The sequence below is a fragment of the Cornus florida genome, unplaced genomic scaffold, assembly GCF_030987335.1.
Source record: "Cornus florida cultivar Cherokee Brave unplaced genomic scaffold, ASM3098733v1 CherokeeBrave_3.0.0_Hap2_Chr05, whole genome shotgun sequence".
NCBI classification, from domain to species: Eukaryota; Viridiplantae; Streptophyta; class Magnoliopsida; order Cornales; family Cornaceae; genus Cornus; species Cornus florida.
This window is the reverse complement of record NW_026775575.1, coordinates 22,748,434-22,766,030: the sequence shown is the minus strand read 5'-3', so window position 1 is coordinate 22,766,030 and position 17,597 is coordinate 22,748,434. Positions and strand designations below refer to the sequence as shown.

Sequence of the window (17,597 nt, the reverse complement as noted above, 5' to 3'; positions counted from 1 at the left end):
TACTCTTTTTCAGCTATATACCCCTAAAATATTACTATTAACACCCCCTAAAATTACTAAAAGATTTCATTATTTCCCCCACCTTACCTTGTTTTTTGGTTCGTCCTTGTCTGAAAACAAACTTTTTTATAACTGAATTTTCATAAAACAATCCTCAAAAAACTGAACTAAGCAAAATATTTTGTACAATTTTCTATTTTCTATTGTTCTCATTGTTACAAACCAAGCATGCCATAATAACCAATAACTACAGTGATTAGATTTTTGACTGACTTTTGTCAAAATTTAACTCCTAAGGGGAGTGGATTTTAGTTCATCTCAAACTAGAACTCAAAGTGTGGTCTTTATTCAATTAAACAGAGTCTAATGACACGGCTGGTTCTAAATTTTAAGGGCAAAATTCAGGAGTTCTAGAGAGAAAATGAAATCTAATTGTTTATAGCAATCAAAACTTGTGACATGAGTTATACATACATACACTATGAATATGATATCTATTTGTTTGACATTATAAACCAAATGTCAAAATTATACCATAGATATATGGTTGTGTAAATTTATCTCCTAATTGTGGAAGGACTGTCTTCACATTCCACATTTAGGACTTGAAGTACAATTCTGGTTATCAATTTTTGTGATTGCTAATGTAATAAACCGCCTCAATGAGAAGAAGTCATCATCTTCAAACAAAGTAAAAAACCAACTTCTGTACATTAACAAATAAAGAACATTAAACAATTATCAAGAGCAATCATTATTAACAAAAGAACCTGTAATTTAAAAAGGAGGAAAAAAAAAAAAACAAGAAAAAGAAAGAGAGAGAGAGAGAGAGAGAGATCCAAAACATCGATGCTTCACACGATCTCAGTGTTACTGAACGATTCAAACCTGGGTGCGGTTAGGTCCACAGCTTCATCATCTTGAGAATGCCAACTTCTAGCTTTTGAAGTCAAAATGATCAATCTCTCTATGTCCACAGCGGAAACAATGTCTGAATCTTTCCCATTAGATATGACTTGCTTGAGCTCCTCATCATCTTCAATGGGATCCTCAACTTGTTTGTCAAGCTTCTCCAAGTCTGTTTCACCTCTCATGCTGGGAGAGGTGCTCTTTATGATGCATGAGATAGTGAGTATTGTGTATCAATTAGTAACTTAGCAAAATGGTAAATCTAAATTATTTCCACCGAAAAAAGAGGCCAAAATCGATGACATTCACAACTATTGATTCACTAGAAAATAATGTTTATGGATGATGAGTTCATTTTAAATTTTCATCAATAAACAAAACAAGAATTATGTCGTATCATACCAAGTTTCTCTGATAATGACCATCCAACCCTTTGGCATATGAGGAGACAGACAACTATTACTCTACTATCACGCCTGTTTTGAAGCGGAGATCACAAGAATAAGAGTGCCATTCAATTACCCGTAACTCCATCTTTCGCGAACATGCCAAGTAAATCGAGATTGATTGTCACTTTGTTCACCATCACCTTCAGCTTGGCATTATTTCTTTATCAAATTTTTTTATTCCACTATGCAGTTGGGTGACTTCTCACTATTTAACCTTATTTTAGTTTGTCATCGTTGTAAGTTATGTTTGATATATTTGTAATTTTATATCATCACTGAATACGATCGATTTTTTTTCTTCTTTTTCTCTTCCATTCTCTTTGTACAAAAGAGTTAAAAGGTAGGATGATGAAACTGGGAAACAAAATTAGGCGGGAAATTAATGGGCCCTACATGTGTATGGGACTATGGGTAAATCGACTTGGTATCTATTTTACTTTGACGCACTTAATAATCATGATACTTTATTATAGTTTAAATAATATTGAAAGTAGTTAATTATACATCAATAGATCTTCAAACTTTATTGGTACAAATAATAAATTTCTCAACATTGAGCAACTGTTTCCAAATAACCAACCAGTGCATTTTGTTTTCTACAACAGTGCATTTCATTTGATATTTAGTTCAATTTTGTCTGACTCAAAATATGCAATGATTGAAATTGTCACCGGTAGTATTTGAGACCTAAATTCAGCCTTCTGAGTTTGGAAACTAAAACAAAACTGAGAGATTTTTCTCAATAGGTGGTTCTAAATCTAACAATTGTATGTGTGACCGTGGCATGCTACCGGTTTGTTATGGAAATCTAGAATTTCATTCAACTGGCAGATACTTTGGAAGGGTGAGTTCTGGAATGCAACTTTCCAATAGAAGTCAACAGGGTATTTTAGTAAATTTATTCTTCATTCTGAAACCTCTAAGCCCCTCCATTTTATTTTATTTTTTTTTATTTATTTATTTTTTTTCACGTGAAACCAAACATGGTGGGGTATGAAACCAAACATGTGATTTTTCCTTTACAAAAATGATGATGTGGCATGTTTTGGATCATTGGATGGAGGATTGGAGATACTTGGAGAGAAAAAATGTTGGAGAGGATCCAAATCCCCACTATAATATCATATTTCCTCCTCCATTTTGCTTCACTGAACAAACCCTACACCAAATTCTCCCAACCCTCTTGTTTCTCTCTCTATGGTCCGTTGTTGTTATGGCTGGAACCACTCCTTCCTTAAAGCATATGAGAAATGATAAGGGTAAATCATCTACCACACAAACGTTCATTGAAGATATTCTGGAAAACGATGATGCGACAAAGAGGTATGGGGCAACTTTCAGTTCTTGACCAGTTAAGTGGAAAAGAAGGTTGATTTTAAAAGAGCTGGATATTACTCGACTGGTGAGATGTTTGAGAACAAATGATGAAAACCGATTTGTTAGTTGGATGGTTTAGTTAATGAATATGTACTCCGGATATTCTACCCACTAACACTAATCATTGTCCGTTGTTGTTACGGCTGGAACCACTCCATTTGTAACAATCAAATTCTGGAGGGAGAGAGCCCTTGTACAACACTTGAGTAATGATAGAAGTGTTATTCCTCTTGCCACGAACTGCCCAAGTGTGTGTGAGTGTGCAAGTGTGTTGGAGCAAGCAAGTGTGGGAATTACGCAGACCAAGGCCTTGTGCGAGTAGAAGCAACGTCTTGGTGCCGCACGGGTGTGGCTAGAGTGGTGGAGAAACTCTAAGCCTGTGACGGTATTAGAGTGAGATTACATGCACAAGAGTAGAGTGTGCCTGGGTACATCAGCGACAAGGGCGAGCGTTGGGAGGATGACGTGAGGAGGTGACTCACGAGTGTGGGAGTTACGCTGACCAAGGCCTTACGCGGGTAGAAGCAACATCTTGGTGCCGCACGGGTGTGGTTGGAGAAGTGGAGAAACTCTAGGCCCGTGACAGTTGGTATCAGAGCGAGATTACATGCACGTGAGTAGTGTGATTGGGTACATCAGCAATAGGGGTGAGCGTTAGGAAGACAATGTGAGGAGGTGACTCACGGGTGTGGGAGTTATGCTGACCAAGGCCTTGCATGAGTAGAAGCACCGTCTTGGTGCCGCACGGGTGTGGCTAGAGTCGTCGAGAAACTCTAGGCCCATGACAATTGGTATCAGAGTGAGATTACATATGTGTGAGTAGTGTGCCTGCGTACATCACCGATAAGGGCGAGCGTTGGGAAGACGACTTGAAGAGGTGACTCGAGGTGTTGCCAAGGAGGGACCATATCCATTAGGCGAGTGCACCGGGGAGCTGCACAAGGAAGCAATGGAAGGCCGCGCTAGCAGGAGGCCGGGTAAGCCGAGACTCGAGGGGAGTCGGTCCAGGCATGAAGGCACAGTCACAGAGTCGTCGTGCTCGAGAGGAGTCCCTATGTCGTGCTGGTGGCAGAGGAGCAAGTACCAGGACGGGGGAGTGCTTTTGGTGTGATGGCAGTCATCACACGAGAGAGTGCCCCACGAGAGGGAGATAGCTAGAGCAGAAGCGCCGTTAATAAAGTTAACTTCGGTGTAAGAAGGCACATAACATGCTAGAGTTCCCTGAGATTGTCACGTTGCTAACACCAAAGAAGAAAGAGGTTCTAAAGTCTACCCCGGTCGTGAAGGAGTGCCCGAGAGAGCCGCAATAAGAGGGCCAAGTGGGGGAAGGTATGTTGAGTGAGATCATGCCAAGTAAGGAGAAGAGCTAGCCACCCACTTGTGGGCTTGAGGAGGAGGAACCCCCTACAGAAAAGATCAATGTGCAGGAGTGCACGGGAGAGCTGCTAGCAAATGGCAGTATGGTAGTAGGCATAGGAGGCGAGATCGTTCCACGCAAGGAAGAGTCCTTGCCGCCCATTGAGGAGCTTGTGGGCAACACTGAAGATGAGAAGACCATGAGTGCGGAGGTGCTCATGGAATGTGTTGGAGAACAGATGGGGGAGTCCACGAGAGTCATGCCAAGTCATGCAGGAAACCTGGACCTTGGAAGAGCAGGAGCGGAACGCCTTGCCAGTAGAGGACGTGAAGAGGGACAACAAGGCTAACGTCACAAGGGTCATTGGGCACCAAGGGACATTGTGACCAACAAGCACCCGTAGGAGAGAGGTACAGAGATAGCTCGTATGCGAAGGAGACATGCAACAGGAGTATCTTGTCAAGTGGAAGGGGTTCCCATACGAGGTAGCAAGAAGAACATTGGGTGGGGGAGAATGTCACAGGAATTGGGTGGGGGAGAATGTCACGCCCTGCCTAATTGCAGGGAGGTTATGCCACGCAGGCAACACGTGTGCGTTGAGGAGACGTCTGCATGGCATAAGAAGAATATAGTAGCGTAGAGTTCTAGAATCTTCTGGAATTGTGTAGAGAAGTGTGGAATATTGTAGAGAGAGTCCGAAGGTTCTAGAATATTGGAGAATGTTGTAGATATTTGTATAGAAGTAGAGAACTTTCGAGAAGGGTAGAGAGCTTTGTAGAACATTATGTAGGAAAGTTCTAGAAGCTAGGTAGGATGCTTATAAATAGGAGATGAGTTCATTTGTAACAATCAAGCTCAGGAGTTAGAGAGCCTAGTACAACACTTGAGTAATAATAGCAATAGGAAAATGATTCTTGAACAGAATAATTGCAGTGAATAGCTAGACCTACTCTTTTAATTGGTCAATTAGGCAACAAATAAGAAAGTGGAGCCCTCCACTTAGTTGTATTTGGTATAAATAACCAATTAAAAATTATTCGGTTAGGCAAATCACTGCAAATGTTCGGTGTGAGTATCACTACTCAGAAATATTATTCCTCTTGCCACTAACTGCGTAGGTGTGTGAGTGTGCAAGCCATGTGGAAGGCGTGAGGCACTACAACACGAGTGGAGTGTGTTGGCACGAGCAAGTGTGAGTGTTAGGGTGACCAAGGCCTTGTGCGAGTAAAAGTAACATATTGGTGCCGCACAAGTGTGGCTGGAATGATGGAGAAACTCTAGGGCCATTACAATAAATTCTCAACTAATAGAAGTAAAATAAAAGGATCTCAACTATAAATTGGAAAGGCTTAAATAAATTTCTCTCTAGAGTTAACAGCTAAACAAAATAGAGGCAGTGAAATTGGTTGTCGTAACTAGCTTGGAAATAGCTAGAATGCTTGATTTTCAACTATGTCCCTTCTAATAGTTAAGCAAATATGAACATAAGCGCCAAAAATAAAATGGTTAGGAATATGTTATGGGCTTACATGTTATACTATCTACAAAAGGGAATACATATGTATAAGATAAGCAAATTGAGCCAATAGAATTAAGAAATTTGAAGTAAATATATATACCTGATGAAGATCAATTGAAATGTTTCGCCTTCTAGATTTTTCTGGTGCAATAGTTGAAAGGATTTGAACCACCTCGCTCATAGTTGGCCGTGAATCAGGATCCAATAGCAGGCACTCCTTTGCTAAGTAAGCCATTATTTGTATCTCTTCCTCTAGGAAATTCCCTTTCAAATGTGGATCAGGCAACTCCAAAATTACTCGCCTACTATCCTGTAAACGGGGTGTAGCCTGCATAAGATGGAGAGTAAAAATTATATCAAATATTATTATGTATTAGCACCCAACTTCCCATGGAAAAGGTCAAGGGAAAGGTGGGAATCATACCACAATCACAAGAATTCTAGTTCGAAATTTCAAGAACAATGATGATGACAATAAAAACAATAATAAATGTTACTAACAACAACAACGGAATTCTCAAATACATCTATTAGTGATGAAAATATTAGCCTAATGCTTGATAGGCAAGCAGAGGTGTCCTAGTATAAAAGCTTAAAAACGACGAGATGGACCAATTAAATATAATAGTTTGCACGCAAAAGATAATGGAAATCACATCATGTTGAGATCTAAGAAAACTCAAACCAGCTCTGATATAAGCTTTTCATTACAAACATATGTTTTTTAAGAATAAAGGATAATGAGTTACTGTACCCAAATGACAAGGCTTTCTTCTCCTTTATTAGGTGATTTATGGATGGGTTGCCGACCAGTGATCAGCTCAAGAAGAACTACCCCAAAACTGAAAACATCTGACTTAAGAGAAGCTCTCCCAACAATCGCATATTCTGGTGCAAAATAGCCAAAAGTCCCCTGCATTCTAACTGGAGAACTGGAACCGCTGGGAAGGCCATCATTTCTTAAATGTTTAGCCATACCGAGATCAGTAATCTGCACATACAAACCTGAGCTAGTAAGAAAAAAATACACTACACTGATGTATACTAGCATCAGATATTTAAAGTATTACTAGCAGAATTAAATATTCAAGGCTTATCAGATGAGAGATGAGGAAAATTATTATTAGTAGTACTGCGTTATTTCCTTTATTTAAGTGAGTTTGAAGCTTGATCAAGCCAAGTTGGCTGGGATAGGGTCATAATCAACATAATTTTGGCTCTCTCTCTCTTTCCCTGGCAGTTAAACAGCATATCGTACCTTTGCTCGCCAATTCTCGTCTATGAGAATGTTTGATGATTTGACATCTCTATGCAAAATTCTTGGTGCAGCTGCTTCATGGAGATACTCCAAGCCCCTGGCAGCTCCAAGTGCAATTGCAACACGAGTACCCCAATCTAGGAATTTCCCTGAAGCCCCATCCAAACACTCTCTCAAATTACCATTAGGCATATACTCAAATACTAGCAGCCTCTCATCATGCTTTCCTCGATTTTCTGAGCAGTAGCCCAGCAAAGGCACCACATGGCAATGATGGAGTCTTGATAGCAATTCAATCTGAACAAAACAACAAATTCAACAATACGGTACGGCATACAATAACTTGTTCTTGCCTCTCTCTTACAAGATGTCCAGACACAACAGTTGTTTAACGACACATTGACAATCATAGTGGTTTGAGATAATACCTCAGTCAAGAAAACAGCTTCCGAATCTGGCCCTCCCTGAGTTTTCAATCTCTTAACTGCTACAGTTCTATTGTCTTTGAGGTGACCACAGTAAAGGTGGCTGCTACTCCCGACTCCTATCATATTAGAATTGGAGAACTTATTGGTTGCAATTTCCAAGTCAGAATATGAAAATTGTATAATTGTTCCACGTAGTGTCCTTGTTTTTCCTCTAAACAATGAAGCCTTGTGAACCCAACCTGTAAAAACACAAGTAAAGGTTTATATGTATTAGTTCACGGAGGAAATTTTTTTCGAAAAATGTCCTATGATACCAAGAACCTAAGTGTGTATCCCAAGTTCATAGAATTGTTCAACCTAACTCAAAGCAACAGACAAAAGCCAGTTTAAATAAGATACATAAAAGGCAGCAACATAAGTTTCAAGTTTGGAAATCTACAAAGAAAGGTGGTATCATTTTAAAAACTGATCTTACCTATTATAGGGTTAATGGGGGAACCATTGTAAGCTCTGGATTTGGCCATTGAATTAGCACTATGGCTTATTAAGTTGGTAGCACTGTTGTAGCTTGTCTCTTTATCTGACAAGAATTGAGGTGGTTGTATAGTACATTTGTCTCTTCGGTAGACATAGCATAACACCAATGCAACGAATGCAAGAGTTGTGAACACAACACATAACAAGAGAATGATCACCACTACTTTGCTGGAAATTTGCTTCTTTGAAGACTCTGCCTCATTTGATGGTCCTGTTGAGAAGCAATAAAAAAAAAAAAAAAAAATTGATCTATAAATAAACAAAATACACCAGCTAACACATAACAATGTCCAAAAGATACAGGAGTTACCACACTTACTTACACGCTACTCAACTACAATATCATGTAGCAAATAAATAAATGTGTCATCTAATACAATACAAAATTTCGCATATGCCCCAAAGCAAGCTAAAAAGATAAAAATCAGTCATTATATTGTTGTCATTATCTCAAACATAAGGCAAAATAGATATGAACCAGTCATTATTGTGGTCTTCATCAACCAAAATACCTTTTGTTTTCTATGCAAAGAAATATAATCAAAAGGTCTGAACCCTGAAGTCATCAATCCTTCTAAAACACCATTCAAATCTTTCCCCTAAATCAGTATAAGGAGTCAAAGAGAAACTTTTTGTCCTTTGGTGTGTTTAGGCAAGAATAGATGGTGTGGTCAGAGAGGAGTGGTTTTTGGTCTCTCTGATGCCTGGTTTTGCTGATAGCCAATGACTGGAAAGTCATGAGTCATCATTCTGCAATGCAAGATGAGTACCGGTCATCTACTGAGATGAAATTAACATGATCAAGAAGACTCCAGATTTTTCTATATATAGTGGGACTTTAGTGTACTGTGTATTGTGTCAGAGTGGGTGCCCGGTGCCCTTTGATCTGAAGTTGATTCTTCCAAGTCTACTTATATGGGAAAATTCTTTGAACCTTGTTGCTCAAGTGCAGCTCAAAATATCAACGATATTTAAACCATGATTGAACTTAGCTTGTTAACTTCACATGATGTTATTTTGAGTGAATTTCCATTCGAGCTTATCCATTCAAATCAGATATGAATTTAACTAGATTGGTTCATAGTAATATTTTAGTGCTTATGAGCTTATCAAGTGAAGTTTGAGATCAAATCAATAACTTAATGACCTCCAAATCACAATTGAGCTTGGTTTGCTCATTGCCAAGGAAAAAGATAAGTTACTAAGTAAAAATGCAATGCAATATGCACTTTTCCATTATTGTCATATTGGAAATCTAGAATACATAACAGCATTAATGAGAAATATAGAGAGAGTCTCAACTACCCTCTAGCAAGAAAAATTCTTGGAACCTTGTTGCTCAAGCTTAGCTCAAAATATCAACGATCTAGTAACCATGATTGAACTTAGCTTGTTAATTTCACATGTTTTTTGGGTGAATTTCCATTCGAGCTTATCCCTTTAAATCTGATATGAATTTAACTAGCTTGGTTCATAGTAATATTTTAATGCTTATGAGCTTATCAAGCGAAGTTTGAGATCAAATCAATAAACCAATGACCTCCAAATAGCAATTGAGTTTGGTTTGCTCATTGCCAAAGAAAAAGAGAAGTTATTAAGTAAAACTGTAATGCAATATGCACTTTTCTATTAGTGTCATATTGGAAATGTACGATACATGGCAACCCTCCAGCACAAAAAATTTAAGAAGGTGGGACTTCAATGCTGTATTCAAACAATTATTTCAATGATAACCGATGCAACAAAATCTAGAGAAAGATGAACCCCTCTAGGAAAAATTTAAGAAGGTGCAACTTCAATGCCATATTCAAACAATATTTTCAATGATAATTGATGCCACAATTATTTGGCACATAATCTTACAAAAATACCATCTACTTTAACACAAAACAGACCTAGACCACCATTTCCCTTTTTGTTTTAACAACTTTTGGGTAGGATAGAATAGGCCTCTACTTGAGTGAAACATATATATTGAGAACTAGAATGCCAAATTAATAACCAAAATAAATTTTGAAGACTACAATGAGAAATAGAGCTTCATCAGGGCACTTCAACAGCAAGCATATCATGTGGCCTGTAACACCTATTGGAACCGTTGGGAATTGTATCTGTTAAAAGATTAGCTAATGATATATTGGATCAACCAGAAAATCTAAACAAAGGGTAATCCAATATTTGTAACAAACTCACAAGTTTGTTGAGAGAATCTCTCCATCTCTCTCTTATTGTTGTAACAACACAGATAAGTTTGTTGAGAGAGACTCTCTATCTCTCTTATTGTTGTAAATATAAATACACAATAGGACACCATCATATGAGTGTAGTGAAAATTTCCCATATCATTATAACTTGGTATCAGAGCCTAAAATATCTGGGTTTTTTTTTTCAATCACACAATTCCTCCCTGCTTTCAACCACAATCAAATCTCATGGCCTCCGATTCAACCTCCTCCACTTCAACCAATGCTTCAACATCTATCACTCTCCTCTTTTCCATCACCTATTCCAAGAATCCCAAACTTGGCACAAGAATCTAAATTATTTGTTGTGGAAGAGCCAACTCCTCCCCATTCTTTATGGGACTGAGATGTTAGGTATGGTTGATGGCACAATCAATGCTCCAACCACTATCTCAGAAAATTCTGTAGTGGCTCCAAATCCAAAATACCTTGAATGGAAGAAGAAGGATCAGATTCTTCTTAGCAGGCTACATGCTACGTTAACTCTTCAAGTACTCACATAAGTTGTGGGTTACAAGTCTTCGTATGACACATAGGCAGCCTTAGATCGTGCCTACATGTCTAAGACAAATGATAGATATTATCACATCAAGCATAAGCTTTCCAATATTCGGAAAGGATCTTCTGTGATCACTGAATATATGGATTGTATTAAAATGCTCTCACATGAGCTCTCTCTTATTCAGCAGCCCATAACTGATAGGGATTTGATTGGTTGTATCCTTGACGGACTCGATCTTGACTATGATGTTATAGTCAATTCTGTTCAGACTATGTCTATTTCTCCTTCATTTGAAGAACTTAACAGCATGCTTCTTAATCATGCCTACATGTCTGAGACAAATGCTAGATGTTATCACATCAAGCATAAGCTTTCCAATATTCAGAAAGGATCTTCTGCGATCACTGAATATATGGATCGTATTAAAATGCTCTCACATGAGCTCCCTCTCTTATTCAGCAGCCCATGACCGATAGGGATTTGATTGGTTGTATCCTTGACGGACTCGATCTTGACTATGATGTTATAGTTAATTATGTTCAGACTATGTCTATTTCTCCTTCATTTGAAGAACTTTACAGCATGCTTCTTAATCCAGCATGCTTCTTAATTGTGAGAAATGATTGGAAATCTATCATAAACCAAGTCCAAATCGTTAAACTACTACTCTTTTCGTGTCTGGCAACCATAATCATGGAAATTCTTCCAATCGAGGAAGAGGGCGTAACAATCAGCATCACACTCATAACAATCAGCATCACTCCTCTCACAATCATGGCACTCATAGAGGCTCTTATCGTGGTCATGGTCGTGGTAATATACCTCCAACCTACTCTCAAAACTCAGACACCAATTCGCCTCTTATCTGCCAGATTTGTAGCAAGGTAAGTCATGGTGCGCTCACATGATGATCTCCCTACAGCATGCTTAAGTTGTTCCATTAATAAAAGTTGTGGCTTGCCATTTTAAAGATCCACTGTAAAAACTCCTGCCCCTTTACATCTTATTCACTCAGATTTGTGGGGTCCTGCTCCAGAATTATCTCATGGTGGTTTTCGTTATAATCTAATTTTTTAGATGATTTTTCTAGATATACATGGATATATCCATTAATTCATAAATCTGAAACTTTTGACTACTTTCGCAAATTTAAGCTTGCTGTTGAAAATCAATTCTGCATCACTAAATTTAAGCTTGCTTTCTAAAAACCTGATTTTTGACAATGAAGTGCAATGGAACATATCTAGACGACGCAAGAAGTGAAAGATAAAAAGAAATGTGGAAGGAATAGAGTTGTGAAACTCTACGAATGCTAGTGTTTAATGTCTTTAGCAAGACGTTGGGTCGACTCACTAGTCGAAAGTATCAAAGACTAGATATGAAACATCCTTATTGACCCTCTTTTCCATTTTCTCATTTAATGCCTCACTTGCAACAATATACACATCCTCCAAAAGAATGACTTGAAAAGAAATTATGAAAGATGCAATTTGTTTCCTTTCATCCATGGTCTTGAAAATAAAATCAATGATGAGCGGCCTTGCACTTGGCAAGGCAAAGTCTTTCAAAGACTCAATTGGATTAATAGGAATTGCACTCTCTTCATCCCTTTCCTCTTCCTCAATAATTACCATCTCCTCACCTTCCAAGTTAGCTAAGGAGTCCATTAGAGAGTTCATTTCATTTTTGGAATTTTCAAGGTTAAAACCACAATTTTTATACATGTCAAAAAGGCATGTCTCAAGAGGATCTTTGGAGATAATATAAGGAAGGCCCTCTTCAATAAGTTCCTCCTCCTCCTCCTCCTCCTCTCCTACCTCTATAGTGGTCAACATCTCCTCACTCCCTAAAGTATCAAAGGCCGTGGTAAAATCATGATCAAAACAAGGAAAGTCCTCATTAATCATGTTGTGCTCTATTGAATTAGCCATTGGTGGACTCATTAACTCCTCAAATTGCTCACTTGCTACTTCTTCCTTTTCACTCTCATCATCATCATCTATATAAATTGAAGTTCTTGCCATTTTTTCATTTGCCTCTTCCTCCTCCTCTTGACGAGAAAGAGTACTTGCAATTTGCTCAACTTGAGCTTCAAGCTTGGCTAAGATTTGAGAATGTGAAAGAATAAGTTGAGTTTGTGAATTAAGCACATCAAGTAGAACTAACACTTTTTTCTTGAAATTCAGGTGAGTACCTAGAAGGTGGTGGAGTTGGTTCATCATAAAATGGTGGGGGAAGGCAATAGTCATAAGAAGGATTAAAAGAGTAATCAAGTCCATGATAAAATGATGCATGTTGAACATTGGACTCAATTTGGCATCACTATAAATTATCTTCAAACTGATGGAAGAAAGGAGTATATTAACAAAGTTTTTGCAGCTCTTCTCAGTAATAGTGGCATTGAACATCGTATCACATGTCCCCATGCTTTATTGTCAGGGGCTTATTTGTTATTACTTATATAATGTTGGGGCTTATGTGTAATTTATGAAACTTAGTATTATAAATATAATGTGGTGGAAGGATGAAAGTATTCTTTCATTCTTTCTCTTTTTCCCCATCTCTCTCTCTTTTTCTTTCATCCTCTTTCTTCTCTTTTTCATTCTTTCTCTTTTTCCCCATCTCTCTCTCTTTTTCTTTCATCCTCTTTCTTCTCTTTTTTTTCTTCTTATACTTTACTCTTTGATTTGATTATCTCTTAAAGTCAACATGGTATCTGTTAGCATTTATGATACCACGATTTATGGTATAACTTACCATAATAGCCGAGATATGATAGGCCCAAATCATGGGATGTGATTTACCATATTATCTGTGAGATATGATAGCTACTAATCATGTATTTGACTTTATTTACGCATATGTCTAGGCATAGAATATGCAATGATTTGATTTTGTTTCCTTTCTTGTAATATGAGCATGTGCTCATTTTATCTATAAATACTAGAGCTGTGTACGCAATTCTCTCTTTTCTCTTCTTTTTATATTTCTACTTGGTATCAGAGCCAACACCTTTCCACACCTTTCAGCAGCCTTGCTACTTGTGCGACAGCTACCTTAGGCTGTTTGTCACATCGTGTGACGTTGCCTGCACATGTTTTTCTGTGTTGCTGTTTTGTGATCGAAAACAGGTATTTTTAAGTTTTACAATTTCTTTTTCACTCTTCTAGGGTTGGGTAAATTGGGATAGTTGGTTTCCAACACCTAGAAGGGCTTAGGTTAAAAAAAATTAGTTTACAAAGAGGTTCCAAATATTAAGAAGGAGGCTGTCTGGCTATATGTAAGCGGGCAACGCTCCTTAAAAAAGGTATGTATTTGAATTTTTTGGGAATGGTCTGAGGAGACATTGTTTATAGTCTGAGGAGACCCTTTGATTTATTAACAGAATTTGTGGTGTTTTTGGAGTTCTTTTTATTGTCGTGTGACAGATTATGACAGATTCAGGGTCCTCGACTGTTAATTCTCTTGGCTCACGTTCTGTGGGTGGTGGTGCCATTTTTCCCACCAACTCATCAGAAAATCCAGGACTTCAAATCACCACAGTAAAGTTGGATGGTTCCAACTATTTGATTTGGGCACAGTCTGCCAAGATGTTCATTGGTGGCAAAGGCAAGATTGGCTATATTACTGGTTCTAAGAAAGAGCCAGCTGAGTCAGAGAAGGCATATCCACAGTGGTTTGCAGATAACGCCATGGTTATGTCTTGGCTAGTCAATTCGATGCAACCAAACATAGCTGTTGGCTATATGTTTATGAAGATTGCTAAGCAGATTTGGGATTCAGTTCAACGCGCTTATTCTCAGAGGCAAAATAATGCACGAATTTTCCAGCTAGGGCGAGATATCACCAGGATTTCTCAGGGTGACTTGACAGTTTCAGGTTACATCGCCAAGCTTCATGCTATTTGGGAGGAGATGTCATATTATGATTCCTTCCACTCTTGGTAGGATCCAGATGATGCAGTTTTATATGCAGGAATTGTGGAGAAGAATCGAGTGTTTCAGTTTCTTGCCGGGTTGAACGACGAGTTTGAGTATGCTCGTATTCATTTATTGGGCTTATCTTCATTCCCTACTCTTGAGGATGCATATTCCTATGTGTTGTCAGATGAGAGCCGCCGGACTCATCCATTAGGTGTTGCTTCTGTTGATCGTTCTGCTATGGCAGTTCGGATTCCCAACCTTTCAGGAACTTCACCATCCCAGTCAGTTCAGAGTACTACCACCGGTCCTCCTCTGGGACGACAACGTGGACGGTGTGACCATTGCGGAAAAATTAGTCACATCAAATCTCGTTTTTATTCTCTACATGGACGTCCACCGCAATAGAAAGAACAGCCTTGATCCTCTGCACATTCTGTTACACAACCAGTCTCGTTGTCAACTCCTGACAACCCTGCCTCTACATCTTCTACCACAGTTACCTTGACTCAAGCTGATTTGGACAAGTTCAAGCAATTCTTCAACCAAATGGAGGCATCATCTCAACCAACCTCCACTTATGCCCACTCAGGTACTATTGCGTCTGCACATAGCGTATCTACATCTTCAACACCATGGATCATTGATTCTGGTGCTTCAGACAATATGACTGGTATGTCCTCACTCTTCCAATCATCTAGTATCTGCTCTGGCCAACGCAAGGTCCGCCTTGCGGATGGCTCTCCATCTTCCATTGCTGGGAAGGGTCACATATCAGTTACTCCTTCATTAACTTTGTCAAATACACTTCATGTTCCAAAGTTGACTACAAATCTTATTTCTGTTAGTAGCGTTACCAAACAATTAAATTGTAGTGTAACGTTCTTTCCCTCTCATTGTAATTTTCAGGATCTGGTGTCGAAACGGACGATTGGCAGTGGGCGTGAAGTGGACGGTTTATACCTGTTGGATGTTCCTTTGTCACCGCAAGCACATTCAGCTTCATTTTCTAATATTGTTTCATCTAATAAAGCCCAGCTTATGCGTTGGCACATGCGTTTAGGACATATTTCTTTTGGTTATTTGAAACATTCATTTCCTTCCTTATTTTGTAACGTGGCAGTGTCAGATTTATCCTGTGAAACATGTCATATGGCTAAACATGTTCGTTCAAATTATCCTGCTAGTAGTAATAAATCTGCTTTAACACCTTTTGATCTTGTTCTTCAGATGTGTGGGGTCCTTGCCCAGTTACTTCTAGTCTTGGATTTCGATATTTCGTGTTGTTCATTGGTGATCATAGTCGTGTTACTTGGGTTTATCTTATGAAAACCAAAAATGAGGTATACACCATTTTTAAAAAGTTTATGACAATGGTTCAGACTCAATTTGGTCGTACCATTAAAAAATTCCGATCTGACTAGGGTACAGAGTACACTTATGGGGAGGTACAACGGTTATGTACAGAATTTGGGATTGCGCATCAGCTGGCTAATGTTAAAACTCCTCAACAGAATGGTCGTTCTGAGAGAAAGAATCGCCACATCCTTGACTTAGCCAGAGCAATCTGCATTGGCATGAATGTTCCCCAGTCATTTTGGGGAGATGCAGTTCTTGCCACTGTTTACATCATTAATAGGACTCCTTCTAGGATTCTTAACTTTGCAGCCCCACTCTCAATCTTACATCCCAATTCATCTCTATTTTTTATTCCTCCACGAGTCTTCGGGTGTGTGTGCTTTGTTCAGCAGTTGGGGCAAACTCGTACAAAGCTTGACCCCAAGGCTTTGAAGTGTGTGTTTTTGGGCTATTCTCACTCTCAAAAAGGTTATAGGTGTTACCATCCACCCGGTCGTCGGCAGTTTATATCCATGGATGTTTCTTTCTTTGAGCATACACCATACTAAAGTGGTTCAGTTGGTTCTCAAAGTGAATGGTTCCCATTAAATATAATGGATGATCACCTTCTTCCGTCTTCAACTCCTCTACCATTACCTGTTTCTTCTTCTATAATTCCTCCTCGTGATACCCCTCCAACAGGGGGAATTATTCCTTTTTCACAGGTTTATAATCGGAGACAACAGGTACAAGCTTCTACTCCCACGATCGACTGCCCTGTTTCTTCGGCACAAGCTCCGCCTTCTCAAGCTATTGTTTCGCTTGATGATCGCCCCATTGCTCTTCGAAAGGATAAACGTTCTTGTACTTACCCTATTTCTAATTTTGTTTCTGTTGCCTCGGTTCCTGTTCCTTCCAGTGTTGCAGATGCGCTAGCACAACCTCAATGGCGTGATGCTATGACAGAAGAACTACAAGCACTTGAGAAAAATCAGACTTGGGAAATGGTTCCACTTCCTATTGGACGAAAGGTTGTGGGTTATCGTTGGGTGTTTACAGTCAAGCATAATCCAGATGGGTCAGTTGCTCGTTACAAGGCCCGATTGGTTGCCAAGGGTTATGCTCAGACTTATGGCATAGATTAACAAGAGACTTTTGCCCCTGTTGCCAAGATGAATACCATCCATGTATTATTTTCCGTTGCTGCAATTCGATCTTGGCCTCTATTTCAGTTAGATGTCAAAAATGCCTTTCTTAATGGTGATTTGCAGGAGGAGGTGTACATGGTTCCTCCTCTGCGCTTTCGTTCTCCTGCTCATTCTGGTATGGTATGTCGTCTTCGTCGTTCTCTATATGGCCTCAAGCAGTCTCCTCGAGCTTGGTCTAATCGCTTTGGCACTGCTATGCTCAAGTTTGGTTTCCATCAAAGTGCAGCTGATCATACCTTGTTTTTACGTCATTCAGGCGGTAAGACAGTTGCTCTCATTGTGTATGTCGATGATATTATTCTTACCGGCGATGATACTACCGGAATTAATGAGGTTAAGAGCTATCTTGGCCGTCAGTTTGAGATTAAGGATCTTTGTCCCCTATGATACTTCTTGGGCATTGAGGTGGCTCGCTCCAAGACTGGCATTTTCATCTCTCAACACAAGTATGTTCTTGACTTGCTTTCTGCTTCTGGTCAGCTTGGCGCTCATCCTGCTGATACTCCAATTGAGCAGAATCATCGGTTGGCTGATTCTGAGGGGGAGTTGTCA

The 17,597-nt window shown here is 39.1% G+C and overlaps 1 protein-coding gene across 8 annotated transcripts in view; it reads right to left on the bottom strand.

Moving 5' to 3' along the window:
* Nucleotides 1–663: 663 nt before the first annotated feature.
* Nucleotides 664–17,597, bottom strand: part of LOC132306190 (receptor-like serine/threonine-protein kinase NCRK) — a 30,235-nt gene continuing 13,301 nt past the window's right edge. For all 8 annotated transcript variants that reach the window (XM_059803491.1, XM_059803496.1, XM_059803494.1 and 5 more), the window contains 6 exons: nucleotides 7,773–8,045; nucleotides 7,298–7,536; nucleotides 6,870–7,166; nucleotides 6,366–6,602; nucleotides 5,712–5,939; nucleotides 664–1,109 (listed from right to left, as the gene is read on the bottom strand). In XM_059803491.1, coding sequence (XP_059659474.1) covers nucleotides 855–1,109; nucleotides 5,712–5,939; nucleotides 6,366–6,602; nucleotides 6,870–7,166; nucleotides 7,298–7,536; nucleotides 7,773–8,045 — 1,529 coding nt within the window. In that variant the 3' untranslated portion in view covers nucleotides 664–854. The remainder of the gene's footprint in view (nucleotides 1,110–5,711; nucleotides 5,940–6,365; nucleotides 6,603–6,869; nucleotides 7,167–7,297; nucleotides 7,537–7,772; nucleotides 8,046–17,597) is intronic.